At 34.9% G+C, this 19,116-nt stretch overlaps 1 protein-coding gene across 1 annotated transcript in view; it reads left to right on the forward strand.

The window, feature by feature from the left end:
• Positions 1–19,116, forward strand: part of RSBN1L (round spermatid basic protein 1 like) — a 62,508-nt gene that overhangs the window by 22,052 nt on the left and 21,340 nt on the right. Inside the window, exons 2-3 of the mRNA XM_065884033.1 lie at positions 9,358–9,474; positions 16,856–17,496. Coding sequence (XP_065740105.1) covers positions 9,358–9,474; positions 16,856–17,496 — 758 coding nt within the window. The remainder of the gene's footprint in view (positions 1–9,357; positions 9,475–16,855; positions 17,497–19,116) is intronic.

Raw genomic sequence — 19,116 nt, forward strand, 5'->3', positions numbered from 1 at the left:
GTTGCTGCACATGGCATTAATTCATTCTTTTTAATGGCTGAGTAATATTCCATAGTATATATGTACCACATCTTCTTTATCCATTCATCTATTGATGGACATTTAGTTTGCTTCCATGACTTGGCTATTGTAAACAGCGCTGCAGTGAACATTGGGGTCCATGAGGATACCACATTATATTTAGTCATCATGTCTGTTTAGGCTCTTCTTGGCTATGGTAGTTTCTTAGAATTTTCTTGCTTTAGATGACCTTGACAGTTTGAGGAATACTAATCAGGTATTTTGTAAAATGTCTCTCAATTGGGATTTGTCTAATGTTTTTCTCATGATTAGACTGGGGTTATGGGTATTTGGGAGGAAGACCATGGCTTTGTAAATTTTTTAAATAAAATTTAATTAAAAGAATAAAATAATACTGAAAGGTTTATAGTGAAAAAGGGCCATAACACTCTCCATTCCTGTCTCCAGCCCCCTGTCCAGCTGTAACTCTTTTTTTAAAAAAAATATATTTATTTATTTATTTTTGGCTGCATTGGGTCTTTGTTGCTGTGCGTGGGCTTTCTCTGGTTGCGGTGAGCGGTGGCTGCTCTTCTTTGTGGTGCACAGGCTTTTCATTGCCGTGGCTTCTCTTATTGCGGAGCATGGCCTCTAGGCGCACGGGCTTCAGTAGTTGTGGCACGTGGGCTCAGTAGTTGACTTGTGGGCTCTAGAGCTCTGGCTCAGTAGTTGTGGTGCATGGGCTTAGTTGCTCCATGGCATGTGGGATCTTCCCGTACCAGGGCTTGAACCCGTGTCTCCAGCACTGGCAGGAGGATTCTTTTTTTTTTTTGCGGTACTTGGGCCTCTCACTGTTGTGGCCTCTCCCATTGCGGAGCACGGGCTCCGGACACGCAGGCCCAGCGTCCATGGCTCATGGGCCCAGCCGCTCCGCGGCATGTGGGATCTTCCCGGACCGGGGCACGAACCCGTGTCCCCTGCATCGGCAGGCGGACTCCCAACTACTGCGCCACCAGGGAAGCCCTGGCAGGAGGATTCTTAACCAGTGCACCACCAGGGAAGCCCTGTAACTCTTTTTTAAAAAATTTATTTTATTGAAGTATAGTTGATTTACAATGTTGTGTTAATTTCTGCTGTACAGCTAAGTGATTCAGGTATACATAAATATATATATATACATATATATATTATTTTTCACATTCTTTTCCATTATGGTTTTTTACAGGATATTGAATATACTTCCCTGTGCTGTACAGTAGGACCTTGTTGTTTATCCATTCTATTTATAATAATTTGCATCTGCTAATCCAAACTCCCTATCCATCCCTCCCCCGGCTGTAATTCTTAATTCTCATCTCCTTTTAATTCCAAATTTCTAAATAAAATGCTCATTCTGCCTTTTATTTTTGAATCAATCAGTTTTAGACGTATATTGCATTCTTGTTAAAATAAATAAGAATTTAGCACTTTAAAATTTAGCTTCTTTCCTATCTCTGATAACTTCATAAACCTTAGTTGAAGCAATAATCAGGGCTTATTGTGACTTTGCAAATGCTGTTCAGTGCAAATCAGAGATCCTTTTCTCTATGGCTTTCTTGGTTTTCATGTAGCTAAAAATTGCCTCTCTTTTTCATTTACATATATATTTATTGCTTCATTTTCTGTCTTATTCTCTGTTGTGTGATAAGAGGTAATCTGGCAATTCCCCGGGCCTTGTTTCTGCATTTCTCCATTCCTGTGTTTCGACCTGAACTGTTAACCCTTTAAGCCAGCTGCACAGCTTTCATACTGATATTTTCTTGTGTTGCTCTCCTGTGCTCTGAGTCCCTTGTTTCCTGGGTCTCATGTCTTCTTCCTTCTTTGTTTACTCCTTTACTTAGCATGCCCTCATGTAACTTCCTCAGAAAGGATGCATGTGTGGTAAAAATTTTGAACTTTTGCTTGTCTGAAAATGTCTTCCATCATGCTTGATTGATAGTTTGGCAGATTTTAGAATTCTAGGTTAAAAAATATTTTCATTACGAATTTTGAAGTTACTGCTGTATTACTTTCTAGCGTCTACTGTTGCATTGACGGAGTCCAGTTCCACACTGTTACCTGATCTTTTATATGCGATCTTTTTTTTTTTTTCCGCTTCTTCTGGAGGCTTTTAAGATCTTTTCTTTATCCCCAGTGTACTGAAATTTCATGAGGGTGTGCCTGGTGTGTTTGGGGCCAGAGGGGCTACAGTGGTGAAGTCCATTCTTTGTACTCATCCCTTGAAGAATCTTCATTCTGGAGACTGATCTTTTATGGGAAATATTTATTTATTTATTTATTTATTTATATTTTTCTTCCTTATGCAATTGGTTTCTTTTTCTGAAATTTCAGTTAATTTGATATTAGATCTCCTGAATAGATCCTTTGTGTTGCCTTATTTTTTTGCTATTTTTCACTTCTTTGTCTTGTTGCTCTGCTTTTTGGAAGATTATCTAAACTTTATCTCTTCCAACCTTTTAATTAAGCCTTCTGTTTTGCTATTGTCTTTTTAATTTTTAAAAGTTCTTGTTTTTTAAATTTCCTGATTCAATTCAGCTTGAGTATTTTAGGGAAGTACAATCAGCTTGTCTTTGCCTTGCCTAGGGTACCTGAGCCTTGAGGCCTGTTCAGTTCCTACAGAAAATGAAAGTTTCAGTGTTTGTCTTAAAGGGTGAGATTGAAATGATCACTTGAATGTTTGGGGTGAGGGTGGGAGAACTGGGAAGTCCAACTCTTTCTTATATAAACTTTTAAACAATTACCCTTGTTTTAAGATCCCTGTATGTGCGTATGTGTGTGTGTATACATACATATACAGATGTATACACATAAATGTGTGTATATGTGTGTGTGTTTATATATATACACACAGTATACATATATATGTCAGATTTGGGATCCTTTTATAGATTTACATTTACATATATTAACTTGCAGTTTTCGTCTAACGTATCATGAACATTTCCCCCATAATGTTAACTGTTATTTAAACATGATTTTTAATGGCTTCATAATTTTCCATTTCTGAATATAACCACATTTATCTAACCAATCTCCATTATTAAACATTTGTTATTTACAGTTTCTCACTGTTAAAAATAATGTGGGATGAAAAAAAAAAAAAATAATGTGGGATGAAGACCCTTGTATGTGTATTTTTGTGCAGGCTTGGTTTTCTTTTTATTAATCTTAGTTGTGGAATTGTGGGATCAAAGGAATGATGAGTTTTAATATTTTTCCAACATATTGTTAAATTGCTCTCCAGTAAAGACTATTAGTTTATGCTGATCACTGTGTAGAAGTGCCTATTTCGCTTCACCTTTGCCAAGCAGCACTGGTTACTGTTATTTTTAAGAAAATTGGTCTTTTAAAAAATTTTGTGTCCATGTAAGATGATGGATATTCACTAAACTTACTGTGGTAATCAGTTCGTCCTGTATGTAAGTCAGATCATTATGCTGTATACACGTTAAGCTTATTCAGTGCTGTTTGTCAGTGATATCTCAATAAAAATGGTCAATTTGATAGGTGAAGAAATGATTTCATGTTATTTTAATTGAGCTTTTCTTCGTGTTTGACATTAGCATTCTTTGAAATTTGCTTGTTTTGTGTCCTTTGTATCTTTTCCTATTTTCTTTTTAAAATTTTATTTTTCTATTTTTAATTTTTCTTTTTTTTTGGTGGTAAATTGTGAAAGTTCTTTATATAAAAAGAACTCTGCATAAAAAAGAAATCAGCCCACTGTCTTTTGGGGAAAATTATTTGTCTTTATTGAGACTTACCCAGAAAAATTTTGGATCCCTACTGTTATTGGAGGAATAGCTTTATTAAATCTTAGAACTGTTTGTCAGAAATGACCAGGTCAGTTAGAAAAGGGATATACATTTGAAGAACTACTACTGAAAGACTTTCAGGACTAAGAATTCCCTTCCTTGCCATGGAAAAGAAGGAAGGATTAACAAAGATCAACCTGGAGCACCTTATTGGAGAGAAAGTCATGATGTACTGTAGAAAATAACAGTAATTTCTCACTTTTATTACAGGACTCGTTTCATGCATTGAACAAGCATTTATTGAGGGAGAGCCTTCTCTACCCTCAAGGAATGTACACTGGTGGGGTTAGGAATAATGCTAAGAAGAAAGATATGTTTGTAACTAACTAGAATACGGTGTGATATAGAGAACCTGCTTGCTGTATTATAGCACAATGGACCTGGTCTAGTTTCTTAGCACAGAACAAATGAGAATGAGCCTATCAGTGACTGCCAGAAGTTAGAGCTGTCACGTCTTTTACCTGAAGTGATAAGAGACAGGTGAGACAATAAAAATGAAATGATTCTCAGCTGCTATTTAGTTTTGAACAGTTAATTTTTTCTTCTATTTTTGAGGTCAATATGAGGATGACAGTGAGAGTTAAAATTTTTGTCAAAATGAAAAGAGTAAATTATATTTCTTATATTTTTGAAAGCAGGGATGTATGTAGTACATTTTTTAAAGTAATTAGAACTGTTAAAAAATGGGTGGCAATCTTCTGTTATCTGGAAATCTGTGAATTAATTCTGAAGATTCCAGATGAATGGTTTGTTGATGTATTATTTGATCAGTCTCTTAAAAGTATTTACAAAACTTTTTATGTTTTGCTTTCTTACTGGAGCAGTTCATATAATACTTGTGTGTGTGTGTTTTTCATCCCTACATTATTATAATGACATTAATACTTGTGGAGACAAGTGAATTTTATTATAATCAGACGAAAACATTTATTTTGTTATTTAAGAACTGGTTTCCAAAGTGGTACTTATAATAAAAATCAACTGATACCTTGTCGATTTTAACATTCTTTAGTGCAGCACTATTACTCATTTTTATCTCATACACGTAAATGCTCAATAGAAATGTATTGGGTGAGTGAAATACATGTTACATTGATGCATATGTGGCATATACTGCTAAATCATAAGTTGACCATATGTTTGAAAATCCCATTTATATTTTGTTTGAAATTATTTTCATCAGCTTTCTTTTTTATATCTTAACTTCTACGTATAAGGCATGTCTTTAGCCCATGTGTGTTTTTCCACATATATAATTTAAAGTATGTTCTGAGTTGATAATGACTTATTTATTCCTTCTCTTTCCCTCCATTCTTAGATTCCTTTTGCATCTTTAAATTCAAATCATATCATGGGTCTCTTAGCATCTGTGTTCCGTCTGTCCCCTATCCCCCTTTGTATTTTCAAATAAAAAGTGTCCTTATGTTAAATTGGGCTTTTCAAAACAGATAATTTGTTGTTCTTATGGTGGAATAATTCTCACTTTTATTCTAAGAATTGTGATGGGAAGATGAGCTAGAAATTCTTTCCAAGCCTTAGATTAAATCATGAAGGATAAAACTGTACAAATTCATGGTCATGAAAAGAAGTAAAAACTAAGAATGACACTTGTTAAAGAACAATGTATAACTGTAAACTTGATGCCAGGGAGTCTTTTCCTTGTGAAAAGACCTCGAAGTGGCTTTTATAAATATGAATGCATGACAGTGTGGTAGCAGCAGACTTGAGGTTTTATAGACAGTGAGGTTCTGACTTGTTATGGCCCCAACTAGAGAGCATGCGTGCCACAAACTACAGAGCCTATGTGCTCTGGAGCTCCGGTGCCACAACTAGAGAGAGAAAACCCTTCAGGCCACAACTAGAGAGAAACCCACGTGCCGCAACTAAGACCCGACGCAGCCAAAAAATATAAAGTCTTTATTTAAAAAAAAGAAAAAGAGAAAGAAATGCTTTTCTACTATGTATATATAGACTGATTTGTTTTTGCTTCCTTTGCTTTGAAGGTTTTGGGTGTAGTATAGGGTAGGAGGTAAATGCAGTTATGTCATCAGTCACTCTTATAGTCTTGACTATGCCACTGTTTTTGTTTCCATAGGTGTTTTTTGTATAATGACTTCACACCTTCAACTTATTTTTACTTGAACTATTTAATACCATACTTGAAGGCATATTTCAAAACCCCTTTTCCTGTATTACAAAACTAATACGCTCCTATTGCAGAAACTTAGAAACTTTTTGCCACTTAAAAGTAATGGCTTACAAAAAGAAATGAAATTGAGTTATTTGTAGTGAGGTGGATGGACCTAGAGTCTGTCCTACAGAGTGAATTAAGTCAGAAAGAGAAAAACAAATACCGTATGCTAACACATACATATGGCATCTAAAAAAAAAAAAAAAGGTTCTGAAGAACCTAGAGGCAGGACAGGAATAAAGACGCAGACAAAGAGAATGGACTTGAGGACACGGGGACGGGGAAGGATAAGCTGGGACGAAGTGAGAGAGTGGCATTGACATATATACACTACCAAATGTAAAATAGATAGCTAGTGGGAAGCAGCCGCATAGCACAGAGATCAGCTCTGTGCTTTGTGACCACCTAGAGGGGTGGGATAGGGAGGGTGGGAGGGAGACGCAGAGGGAGGGGATATGGGGATATATGTATATGTATAGCTGATTCACTTTGTTATACAGCAGAAACTAACACACCATTGTAAAGCAATTATACTCCAATAAAGATGTTAAAAAAAGTAAAAGTAATGGCTTTTAATGATTTGCACTGTTATCTTTCAGTCTGTTTTCTGAATGTGTATATTAATCATAAATTAAAAAAAATTGTGATGTGTAGAGGCAGGAGGTATATATGAGAAATCTCTGTCTTCTGTTCCATTTTGCTGGGAAACTAAAACTACTCTAAAAAATAAAGTCTATAATGTCTATAAATAAGTATATTTATAAATAAAGTCTATAAAAATTGGGTCATATTATATTATAGTTTTATTTCCTGAGAAACTAGTTTAATTTTATTCTGAAAAAAACTTGTTTTGTGACTGTGATGGTTTATAGTGTATCATATTCTTTATATATGTCATTAAAATTCTATAGTTATTTTAATCTGTGGGGTTGGAAGTCAGGATCGTGGTTACCCTTAGCAGTGCTGCATAATAAAGACTGGAAGGGGGTACCTGAGATGGGTTCCGGGTGCTGTTCATTTTTGTGAAAATTGAGCTGTATACTTATGTGCTTTTTTCTGTATGTATATTATACTTTAATAAACTTCTAAAAGTTTAATAATTATTGAAATAATACTTTTAGGTTAATAAGATTAATAGGGAAAAGAAATGCTGAGACATTTCAGATGACTATTTTCTTCAGTTGTGGTTAACGATATATAACTAGTTCATTTAAAAATGTGTAGTTACTTAGGCAATATTAACTTATATATGTGTCTGAGCTCCAGCTATTTGTACTGACATTTTATGGCTGGATGACAGCCTATGACATGTTTTCAAGGACTTTAAAACAGCAAAAATTAAGAGTAGTGAGCCAATCTGAAGTGTGAGAACAGCTTAATCTATTCTAGAATTTTAGAATAAGTTGTATATGAACATATGAGGACTTTATCTAGATTTTTCATCTCTGTGTCCCTAACTTTTTCTTATACTCAGCAATGTGTATTTGTTAAGTCAGTGAATCCCTGTTTTAGTGTGCTCAGCCATCAACTGTCCTCTCATCTGCTTTGAGTATTATCACTTTAAAAAAAGCACTTTGTCAGTTTGATAGGTGAAAATACCTTGTTTGAATTTGTGTTTTTTAAATTAATAAGTTTTAAAATGTTTATTAAATACATAGATTTAACTTTTTTGAGAATTATCTAGTTAAGTAGTTTGGAGAGTCGTTCAGTATGGTAGCCCCTAGACTCGTGGCTTTTTTTTTTTTTAATTAATTTAATTTTTGGCTGCTTTGGGCCTTCGTTGCTGCATGCGGGCTTTCTCTAGTTGTAGCGAGCGGGGGCTGCTCTTCGTTGTGGTGTGTGGGTTTCTCATTGCGGTGGCTTCTCTTGTTGTGGAGCATGGGCTCTAGGCGAGCGGGCTTCAGTAGTTGTGGCACGTGGGCTTAGTAGTTGTGGCTTGCCAGCTCTAGAGCGCAGGCTCAGTAGTTGTGGCACATGGGCTTAGTTGATCCACAGCATGTGGGATCTTCCTGGACCAGGGCTCGAACCCATGGCTCCTGCATTGGCAGGTGGATTCTTAACCACTGTGCCACCAGGGAAGTCCTCATGTGGCTTTTGAACAGTTAAAGTTGAGCTACTTTGAATTGAAATGTGCCATAAGTGTAAAATATAGACTGGAATTTGAAATCTTATTAGGAAAAAAGGAATGTAAAATATCTCAGTACGTTTTTAGTATTGGTTCCATGTTGAAATGATTTAGATATATTGGCTAAATAAGATATTACTAAAATTAATTTCACTAGTTTTGTTTTGTTTCTAATGTGACTACTAGAAAATTTAAATTTACGTATGTGGTAACCATTATATTTCTGTTTGCAGAGCTGATCAAGACAGTAATCTAAACATTAGGTGACTAGGACCTGAACTTAGGGTAGTATTTATAGAAAGAGAAGTAAGGAGGGATTTTAAGAAATTATGCAATTGGCATATATGTTATATAATCTTGGGTGTTACATTACAGGCTTTTTGCAGTTTTGTGTGTTTCCATCATAGCTTTTTAATCAGTAGTAAGCTTTTTGAAGACAAGGATTTCATCACTATTTTAAAATTCTCCTCTGCATTTCGTCTTTTGTTGGGTGCATAGGAGCTTGATTGAACAACAATAATTAAAAGGACATCGAATAATTTTATACACACAAAGTTTGAATTTTTAGAATGCAGGTCATTGATTCTTAGAGTTCCTATACCCTTTATTTTAATATCATAATATCACCAGTTAGCCATGTCAGTCATATCTTTTTTAAAAGGTGCAAGTATAAGGGAACTAACATCTAGTCTTATATATATATATACCAGGCTCTGGGTAGTCATTTTATATCTTTCTTCATTTAGTCCTTGTAGTAACTCATGAGAAAGATATCAACCATTATTTTACATATTAGAATATTGAGAATGAGTATTTTTTCCAGTGTTATGTTAACCAATCCAGATGTGCCCAGCTTCAAAATTAGCCCCTTTTCCGTTGTAGTTTACTCTCTCGATTAAAGTTAGCCACTTACTTTAAGTGATTTGAAGTTAGTTTGTTGTTGTATTGGACATGAAGTATGTGAAGAATAATCTTTAGAATAAAATGTGTAGTGATAAATTTTGATAGTTTATGATGTATTATGTATTCCAGTGTTCAATATATGAAAGGAAATTTATAAATAACTAAAACCTTAGAGAAAGAAAAAAAAGCATGTTTGTTTTCTTTGTGTGTTGTAATTCTAGAAATTTCACTGTAGTTCATGAAAAAAATAAAATTTTAAAATAGTTTTAAATATTTATTTTGTCTTTTAGATAAAATCAAAGACAAAATTAAAGAAAGGGATAAAGAAAAGGAAAGAGAAAAAAAGAAGCATAAAATAATGAATGAGATCAAGAAAGAAAATGGAGAAGTAAAGATTTTGCTGAAAAGTAAGTTTATATTAAGTGATTTCAGTTGTACTGTGTTACATTGTTCAGTATATATGTATTGGCTTAGTGATTAAAGTAAGAAATGTTATTTGGTGCTGAATTTTGCTGGGAATAAACATTTGTGGTCAGACTATGAAAAGTAAATATAATAGTGAGGTTTTCTAATCTGTGTAGTAATATGTCTTTAGTATATTTATTTAGTGAGTTATTAGAAAGTACTAAAGGTAATTATAAGGTTCCTTAAATTATTTGAAAATAGGTTCTCTAACTCTGTGTTTATATTACTAGTCTTTATCCATATTTAGATAATCTAAAATAAAAGGCTAAAGAAATTTTTAGCATGATAGTTATGGTGGAGGAAGTGATCTTACCAGTATTTGATGATAATCACCATAGCATAGTCTGGGATTTAGAGGGAGCATTTTACTCTGAGCTAAATAAGAAGGTGTTGTTTTACTGTTTGTTTCTTGCATGCTTAAGAATATCCTCTTTTTGTTTCCTGTTTTTTCTCATTACAACTATTTTTAGTTGTTGTTTATACATAGGGGTGGATGGTGAGGTAATAATATAAATCCTGTCAATAAATCTGAACTTTTCCAGAGAGAATTTGTGATAGAAGGATAGTTTTAAATTCACTTAGATAGCAAGGTAAGAAGAATCAGTGGCATTTGGTTGCTAGATAGCTAGCAAATTCATTTGCTGCCTCATCAAGTTAACAATTTGTGGATCAGAACACGTTGACTTTGATTAATTTCATATTGAATTTATGTGTGGATAAGCCTTTCTATCTGCATAAGGGAGAAAAGGCCATAGCACTGTAGGTGCAATGAAATTACTGGTTAATTTATATTATTTAAAGTAAACAGTATTAGATTCTATAATTTCATTTCATTCTTTGTTTCCAGATGTTCTTTGGTGGCACTTTGTCTAAGCTCTATTTTTTACTTGTCAGAACTTTATTTTCTATAAAATTCTTTTGACCTTGAAGAAACATGTCAGAGCTTAAGTTGATGGCTACTTGGTGAATGCTCATGGTCCTTTTCTTCTATTTTTTTGCCAGTGTGTTTTATCTATGTTGTCTAAATAGACTGTAAGCCTTTGAGGCAGGAGTTGAATATAATCACACTAGTGCTCTACAGCAGCTAATGATTAACACTTGAAATGTTTTCTTATTTTTACCCTATTGGTTTAGTCATATAGTCATTTTGTTATCCGTCTGTACAGTGATGTAAATTCCTGTCACTTGGTTGAATGTTAGATTCCTAACATACGATTAATGTCAAGTATGTGAACCTAGAAATTACATGTGCAAACAGAATTTTAAATAGCCTGAAAAGTGGAGATTTTCCAGTAATATACAGTGGTAACCTTGACTTTGAAGTAAATGAAAAATTTAAGAGGTATTTTGAACCGAGCTAAACTAAAACCTAGTGATGATAGAGGAGAAAAAAAGAGATAGATTTGGAAATAAATTGGTGACCTCTGGGATGACCATAGGCAAATCAATTTATTGTAAAATGGAGGTAAATAATAATTACTGTCTTACAGGGTTGCAGAGATTAAATGAGGTAAAGTAAGGGGGAAGTGCCAAGTACAGTTGTCTAGCCCTCAGGTATTCAATAAGTAGCTATGAATGTTACTTATAAACACATGAAAGATTAACTCTTGTGATTAAAAACAATGACAAAACTATCTCCCCTCCTAGTGGGTAGTATATAGATAATTAAATGAATAAAAACATGATTAATTTGAGAAATTGTGCCTGTCCCATGGTAAGCACTGAGTAAGTGTAAGCTATTGCTACTATCTGGCAAAAACAATTTGTTCTGCTTGTGTGGCCGGCCATTTCCCAAGTGAGCCTTACGATCAGGGAAAGGCATCCTTTTTTACTGGTGTCCTGGAGCAACAAGAGAATCAGTTAAGTGGGGGCAGTAAGTATCCTATTATTTACTACTTTATGTCCCTTTTTCTTTTATGGCTTTCAACTTTTATTCTCTCCTTAAAATTTTCTCCTTCTGATAATGCTAACAATTGCAAGCTATGGCAGACGCAGGCATTGATTGATTGGTGATGACACTTGAATATCTGACAGTAGATGCTAACTCTCACTCCATGGGACTTCCCTGGTGGCCCAGTGGTTAAGAGTCTGTGCTTCCATTGCAGGGGGCACGGTTTGATCCTAGTCCAGGAACTAAGGTCCCGCATGCTGCGGGGCACGGCCAAAAAAAAAAAATTTTTTTTTAAAAGGGGGGAAAAAAATAAAGTAACTAACTGTTACTCCACACCAGTCTTATTTCTTCCACATTTTCATTAAAAACTGCATTATGACTAGAAATATGTACATGATTATATACATGCCATAAATGTTTTATTGATGCAGAAATCTTGTAAATGTTTTTCACTGATAAAATAGGAGTTTGCTTTATTAGAAACAGTTTAAAGGAACAAATAAATTTGAAACATAAGCTTATTTAGCTCATCCTTTTATATCTAATGTCTACCAACTACTTTTTCTGAGTACACTTATGTGTTTCAGCCGTTTTGTTGTTTATTGATAAGGTGTGAGAACATGGATGTTATGATTATAGTATTCTTGAGAGTAAATTTTATCATTATAGCATATCAGCGAAGCTTGCTGACGAGCAGGTAGAAAGGGGATGAAAAGAAGCCAGTGTTCAAGGTTATTGGTAGTGTACTAAAGGTCACAGGTAGGTAATTCATGACAGGAGGAGCGAAGATGTTGCTGTGCCAATAAAGGAAAGTCATTCCCCAAAGACCAAAGGTTGAAAATAGCTAAGCTAATTACTGCTTTGTTTCTGTGTATGATAATGGAATTATATATATATATATATTACTTCCCATATTAGATATGAAATCATATCCAGTATCTCTGGGCAACCTTTATTTTTCCTTTATTAACACTAAAAATATACTAAGGTTAGGAGTGGAAATTAATTCCAGTGATTTTGTGATTTTTAAAGATTTTTAAAAAATAATTTGCCATTAACAACGCATGCTGTTTTTTTTATCTGTTTGTGTGTGTGGTTTTTTTCTGTCTCCGTATGAGTGCCTCTTTCTTCTGACTGTGTGTGTGTCTCCATTTCTCTCTGTGTCAGATTCTCTTTGGCTATCTGTGCATGTGTGTGTCTACTTGGTGTGTGTGTGTGTGTATGTGTGTGTTTGAGGTCCACTGTGCATATGTGTGTGGCTCTTTGTGGGGAGGGTCTCCCATTAACCTTATACTTTTATACTTTTTGAGGGTCCATATTACTTAGCAATTCTTTCCGTTATAGGTATTTACCAGGATCCTTTAAAAAAAACACTATAGTTCTGATTTATTGGGCTCCGTTTGAAGAATTACGAATTTAGAGTAAATATGTACTTTAAATACCTTTTAGTATAAGAGAAAAACATTAGTATTCAAAATGATCTTATCTCCTTAAGTATTTAAAAATTTCCTACATATGTATCTGTTGCATTTCATGTATCATTCCAAGACATTAAATGAGTGAGAGATTGTATAAAACTTTTTAAAAAATTACCTAGTAAAGGCTAGTGCCTTGATTTGATTTAAATGTAAAGAATGCATTTTACTTGTACCCACTGAGGGGGGATCCCCAAGACTACCCCCAGGTTTGATGATTTGCTGGGAGGATTCACAAGACTCAGCATAAATTTGTACTCATGGCTGTGGTTTATTATAGTGGAGTATACAAAGTAAAATTAGTAAGGAGAAAAGGCACATGTGGCAATTTCTGGAGGAAGCTAGGCACAAGCTTCCAAGAGTCCTCTCCTAGTGGAGTCACAAAGGATGCGCTTAATTCTTCCAGCAGTGAATTGTGATAAAATATGTGAAATGTTGTCTACCAGGGAAGCTCATTAGAAACTCAATAGTCAGGGTGTCTACTGGGAGCTGGTCACATAGGCACCCCCTGTGTAGCATGTAGCAAAATTCCAGAAGGAAAACAGGTGTTCAATGTAAACCATATTGTTTGCACAAACAGTTCAGGTACAGTGAGCCACTCTTATGAGGGAATGGTAGTAACCTTCCCAAAATACAAGTTCTCAGATACCAGCCAGAGACCACCCTTGCAAGCAGGCCTGAGGGTAGCAGTCTCAGATGTGTTATGTTTAACTCTTTTCTGCACACTGTGCTCACTTTAATTACAGAGTAGTTTGTCATGGAAGTTTAATTACTTGATGCTCAATATAATAGTCTCTTGACTAATTTCTTATTAGTTTGTATTTTCCAGTTTCTATTATACTACTACTGTTTTCATCCATCCTTGTGACTAAGAAATAGACAAACTGTTGTACCTATTTTATTTTAAAGTAACATGACTGGATATTTACTATTTTAACTTTAAAATATGTGTTAGTTGTAAATATAATAGGATATTAAGCTTATATTTTCATTCAAATGAAATTCTGCTTATTTTGGCACACCATTTAATTTGTACAATTTTACATGTATTTCCAGTTTAGTTATTAATTATACCTAAGCCCGTTAAACTTTAAGTCCTGTTTTTTAATACACTACTGTCTTTTTTGCTTGACTCATTTGGATTTTACTTACATATATTGAATATAAACCTCTTTTATCTTTCATTTTGATTAACTCCTTGTTTTTTTTTGTTTTGGTTTTTTTTGCGGTACGCGGGCCTCTCACTGCTGTGGCCTCTCCCGTTGCGGAGCACAGGCTCCAGACGCGCAGGCTCAGCAGCCATGGCTCACGGGCCCCGCCGCTCCGCGACATGTGGGATCTTCCCGAACCGGGGCACGAACCCGCGTCCCCTGTATCAGCAGGCGGACTCTCAACCACTGTGCCACCAGGGAAGCCCTTAACTTTCTATTATTAATTTTTTCCTAAGATTTTAACCTGAATCTGATGTTTTGATAGTTTATACCTGGGTAGCAAGTATGAATTTGTTAATATATTTTAAAGCTACTTACATGTAGACTCGAGAAAATTAACACTGTATTAAGTGTTGCATTTTATGACTTTGCAAACCTGCATAATCAATAATGTTGACAGATTTTTAGTTTTGCTTTTCATAATGATACCAATTTGGTCTCCATTGCATACTTACGAATTTTTAGAAGAGATAGTTTATTATTAACATTAAACTTTGCTTTTTCAAGAATTGCTATGAACTTGAGAGAATATATATGGTTGTTGTTTCAGGGTTAGGATTTAGTGATAGTATTCATATGGTGAAAAACTGACTGAATGGGAGACAAGGGAAAAAACCTATGAACTTCAGGTAGTCTGTTGGTGAGAGAAATCTTTGCATTCATGGAGTCATTAAATGTTCATCTGTAGCAGTGTACTAGATGCCAGGAGGGATTTGATGATTGGTAAAAAAAAGTGTTTCACTCTGAATTCATCCAAGTTATTTGTTTCACTCATACAGTATCCTGAAGGACATATATTATACAGGCATCCTATGAATGAAAAAATAATAACTTTATATGACCATATTCATAGATATAGAATATATAATAACATGAGTTTAGAGTGAAGTGATTTCAGTTCCAACTACAAAGATGAGGGAAAACAAAATGAAGAAGATGATGTAAGAGTAGTCTTTAAAGGATGGGTAAGAAAGAGTTCAGTAGTAAGTACTAGGCAGGGCAAGGATATTTTAGGGAAAGAAAATGCCTTTGCCAGTAGTAGAAAGATAAAGTTGGACTAGGTATGTTTCATAAGAAATTGTAAGTAGTGCAGATTGGACCAGAGCATGGCGTACTGGAGGGCATTGACCCTGGATTCCAGACTGAAGAGGTTGTATTTGAGAACGCTTGAAAGCAGTTGAGTCAAGGGATGAACATGATCAAAGCAATATATAAAACGTATAGAATGATTAATATGGCTCCCGCATTAAGGATGAGAGATAGTCATGAGGCTTTTAGACCAAAAATTAAGGCAGTAGTATCATGGAAGTAAAAAATAATCAAGGATGAGTTGGGTAATTACATAAAACATTGGAGAGATCAGGAAGAGTGATTTGAGAGAATATCATTGGATTTGATATATGAACATTCTGGGAAAGTAAATTTGAGTAGACTGGAAGCAGACCTAGAATTTAGGGGATAAGAATGGTCGGTTAATAAAGGGAAGGCACTGGGCATTGCAGTTTTTTATAAGAAGTTTGATGGTCAAAAGAAGAGGATAGAGAACTTTAAGCAAGGGTTTTGGAGTTGATGGGATGGACTTATTTTGGGGAAGTAGGCAGGACATCTCATTCACCAGAGACAGAAAAGAATAATAGAGATATGTGAGGATGGAAGAATTTGGCTAAAGAAGCAGGTTGAGAAAACTTAATTCATGACAGGTTATCTATGAAAGTGAAATAACAGATGGAAACAGTGAATGCCTTCTTTCCTCAACTGTTATCTTAATGACTTTTTTCATATTATCTTAGGAAGCATAATATTTTCTCGTGAGGATGTTTACTCTTTTCTATTTTTCGTATCGTATAGAAATAAGTATACTGTGATAATGTTGTATTTATATATGTACACTTAAATTCTATAGCTGTATAGCCTCTGTGGATTAATCTTTTATTCTTTGGATTTCTGAATTACTGAGTCCAGGGTCTACTTGCCTTTGGTTACAGAAACTCATTAATATATAAACTTACTATGACCCATATCTTTTTCTTTCTTTCTTTCCTTTTTTAAATTTCTCTCTTTACCAGTACATGGATATCATTTGTACTTAGGACATGATAAATGATTCTAATTTTGTCATCTCTTATGGTACCTTGTTAGGTCTTCACTGGAAACTTTGTAGACTCTAGTAGATCTAACATAGCCCATTTTGGATGAAAGAGTACTTTACCAAGGAGGACACATGGTAAAAAGCTAAGGAATTGCTATGTTTGTTGCTGATACACTATGCAAGTATTTTTCTCCTTTTATGATTTGTAAGTCTTGACACCTATATGCAATTTTTAAGAATTTAAAGTAAAAATGATATATATCGATGGAAAGCATCTGCAGGGCATTGTTCATATTGACTTTTGTTCATCTTTCCATTTCTGACTTTCTGTATTTAGAATTTGAAGATTATGGTTTCTAAAGCATTCGTTTTGTTACTTCAGTAAATACTGATTGAGCATCTGCTACATGTCAGAATGGTACCATGCACTCTAGGCATAACATTTTCTTAAGCCTTCCTCTGTGTGTGTGTGCCTGTGTGTGTGGAGAGAGAGGGAAAGAACCTGGCTAAATTATGATTGTCAATACTGTGTAAAACAAGTCCCAAATATAAACTTCATTCTGAGTGAATTTTGCTTATTTATTATAAAACAATTGCTAAAGCATGGTTTTTAAAGAAACTAAAATACAGAGTTTCAAAAAAAATGTTTCCCAACAGGTGGGAAGGAGAAACCAAAAACAAGTGTAGAAGACTTACAAATTAAGAAGGCAAAGAAGAAGAAGAAAAAGAAACACAAAGAGAATGAAAAACGGAAGCGTCCAAAAATGTATAGCAAATCTATTCAAACCATCTGCTCAGGATTGCTGTCTGATGTTGAAGATCAAGAAGCCAAAGGCATCCTAAATGATAACATAAAGGATTACAGTGGAAAGAATTTGGATACCAAGAACTATGATTCCAAAATTCCAGAGAACAGTGAGTTTCCATTTGTCTCATTAAAGGAGCCACGGGTTCAGAACAACCTCAAAAGGTTGGACACTTTGGAGTTCAAACAGCTCATTCATATTGAGCACCAGCCTAATGGAGGTGCATCAGTTATCCACGCCTACAGCAATGAACTCTCCCACCTGTCTCCTGTGGAGATGGAGAGGTTTGCAGAAGAGTTTGTGGGTCTGGTGTTCAGTGAAAACGAGAACTCTGCAGCTTTCTATGTAATGGGTATTGTTCATGGGGCAGCTACTTATTTACCTGATTTTTTAGACTACTTTTCATTTAATTTTCCCAATTCACCAGTGAAAATGGAGATATTGGGAAAGAAGGATATAGAGACAACAACTATGTCCAATTTTCATGCTCAGGTAAGAGGTTTTAGTTTTTTTATTTTAACTTAATTATATGTTTTAGGCAAGTTTCTGTTCTTTGTTCCTCATTTTGCTATACGTTTGAAACAAAGAGATAAGAATATAATGAAACCTCTTGGGAATATTAAGAATAAATTACTTTCTTGATGTGAACGCTAGAGGTTAAATTTCAGCTTCTATTTATCTGTGTTTTTTTTTTTTTTTTAAAGAAAATCAGTGAAATAATTAAGATTCTGTTGTCCTTTTTACCGTGGATTTATTTTGGAAGTGAAATGAATTTCGCTATGTATTTTTCCAGTCCATACAATAGTTCTCTTACTTGAACATCACTTAAAATTGTCTTCTTGCTTTATGCAGTAATGCTTTAATGCTTAGCATTGCATTCATCGTGTGGAAGGTGCTGAATAAATGTTGGCTATTAAATATATTGTGATACAAAGGAATCATCAGTTAAATATGTGATTATGTGAGAAAATGAGTAGACCAGTGCATATATTGAGCTACTTTCTATTTCCTACCCTTCTCTGTGTTGTAGAATATAGATTATTTTAAAAGCAGAGACAGGGCTTCCCTGGTGGCGCAGTGGTTGAGAGTCCGCCTGCCGATGCAGGGGACACGGGTTCGTGCCCCGGTCCGGGAAGATCCCACATGCTGCGGAGCGGCTGGGCCCGTGAGCCATGGCCGCTGAGCCTGCGCGTCCGGAGCCTGTGCTCCGCAACGGGAGAGGCCACAGCGGTGAGAGGCCTGCATACCACAAAAAAAAAAAAAAAAAAAGCAGAGGCAGAATCCAGTCCACTGGCTCTTGGAAGTGAATGTAGGCCCATCTAAGTCTGGTGCATTGTTACTCATTCTCAGAGCAGAGACTGCTTAGTTCAAAGATCAACCAATTTTCACATTTATTTGTGCTAAACTTTCGGTATTATAAGTAATAATTGACATTCTAGTTTGGAAAGAGGAAAAAAGTGAAGAAAGTTTCAAAGGGATCTTTTAGTGATCATCTATCCTGAACTTTCTCAACTTAAACAAACGTAGATAGGAGTAACTTAGGGTTTTAAGGTTACTCAGTGCCAGGTTACACAACAGTGCCAGGAATAGAACAGAATTTCCTTAAACTTCATCCAGGTCTCTTTTCCTTATTTTGAGTATATTTCTTTTTTTGATATGTGTCCAAGTTATAGTCTCCACCTTAAATGATAGTCTGGACATGCAATAACATCCTCTCATACCAACCCCCCACCCCACAGTATGTTTGGTGTACATTGTGTAATATACTGAAGTCTAGAAAATATGCTGGTATTTAAAATTTTAATGTGTGTGTGTGGGGTACTTATTGCCTATATAACATGTTTGAGAATTGGAATTTAAATATTTTTTTAGAGCCGAAAGGGAGCTGTAGAGCATCTGTCACTAGCCCTGTCATTTTATAGAATTTCAGAATGGTTAATAATTTGTCTGAGATTACACCTGTGTTTAGTGGTAGAACTAGACTGTCATCTAGTGATAGTATCTACTATATTTATTGAATGCTGACTGCCAGGAACTATTCTAAGCACTTTATATGTAATAACTCATTTACTCTTCATTACAATTTAATTTTAGCAATGAGGAAACAGTGAG

Source organism: Phocoena phocoena, chromosome 9 (assembly GCF_963924675.1).
Source record: "Phocoena phocoena chromosome 9, mPhoPho1.1, whole genome shotgun sequence".
NCBI classification, from domain to species: domain Eukaryota; kingdom Metazoa; phylum Chordata; class Mammalia; order Artiodactyla; family Phocoenidae; genus Phocoena; species Phocoena phocoena.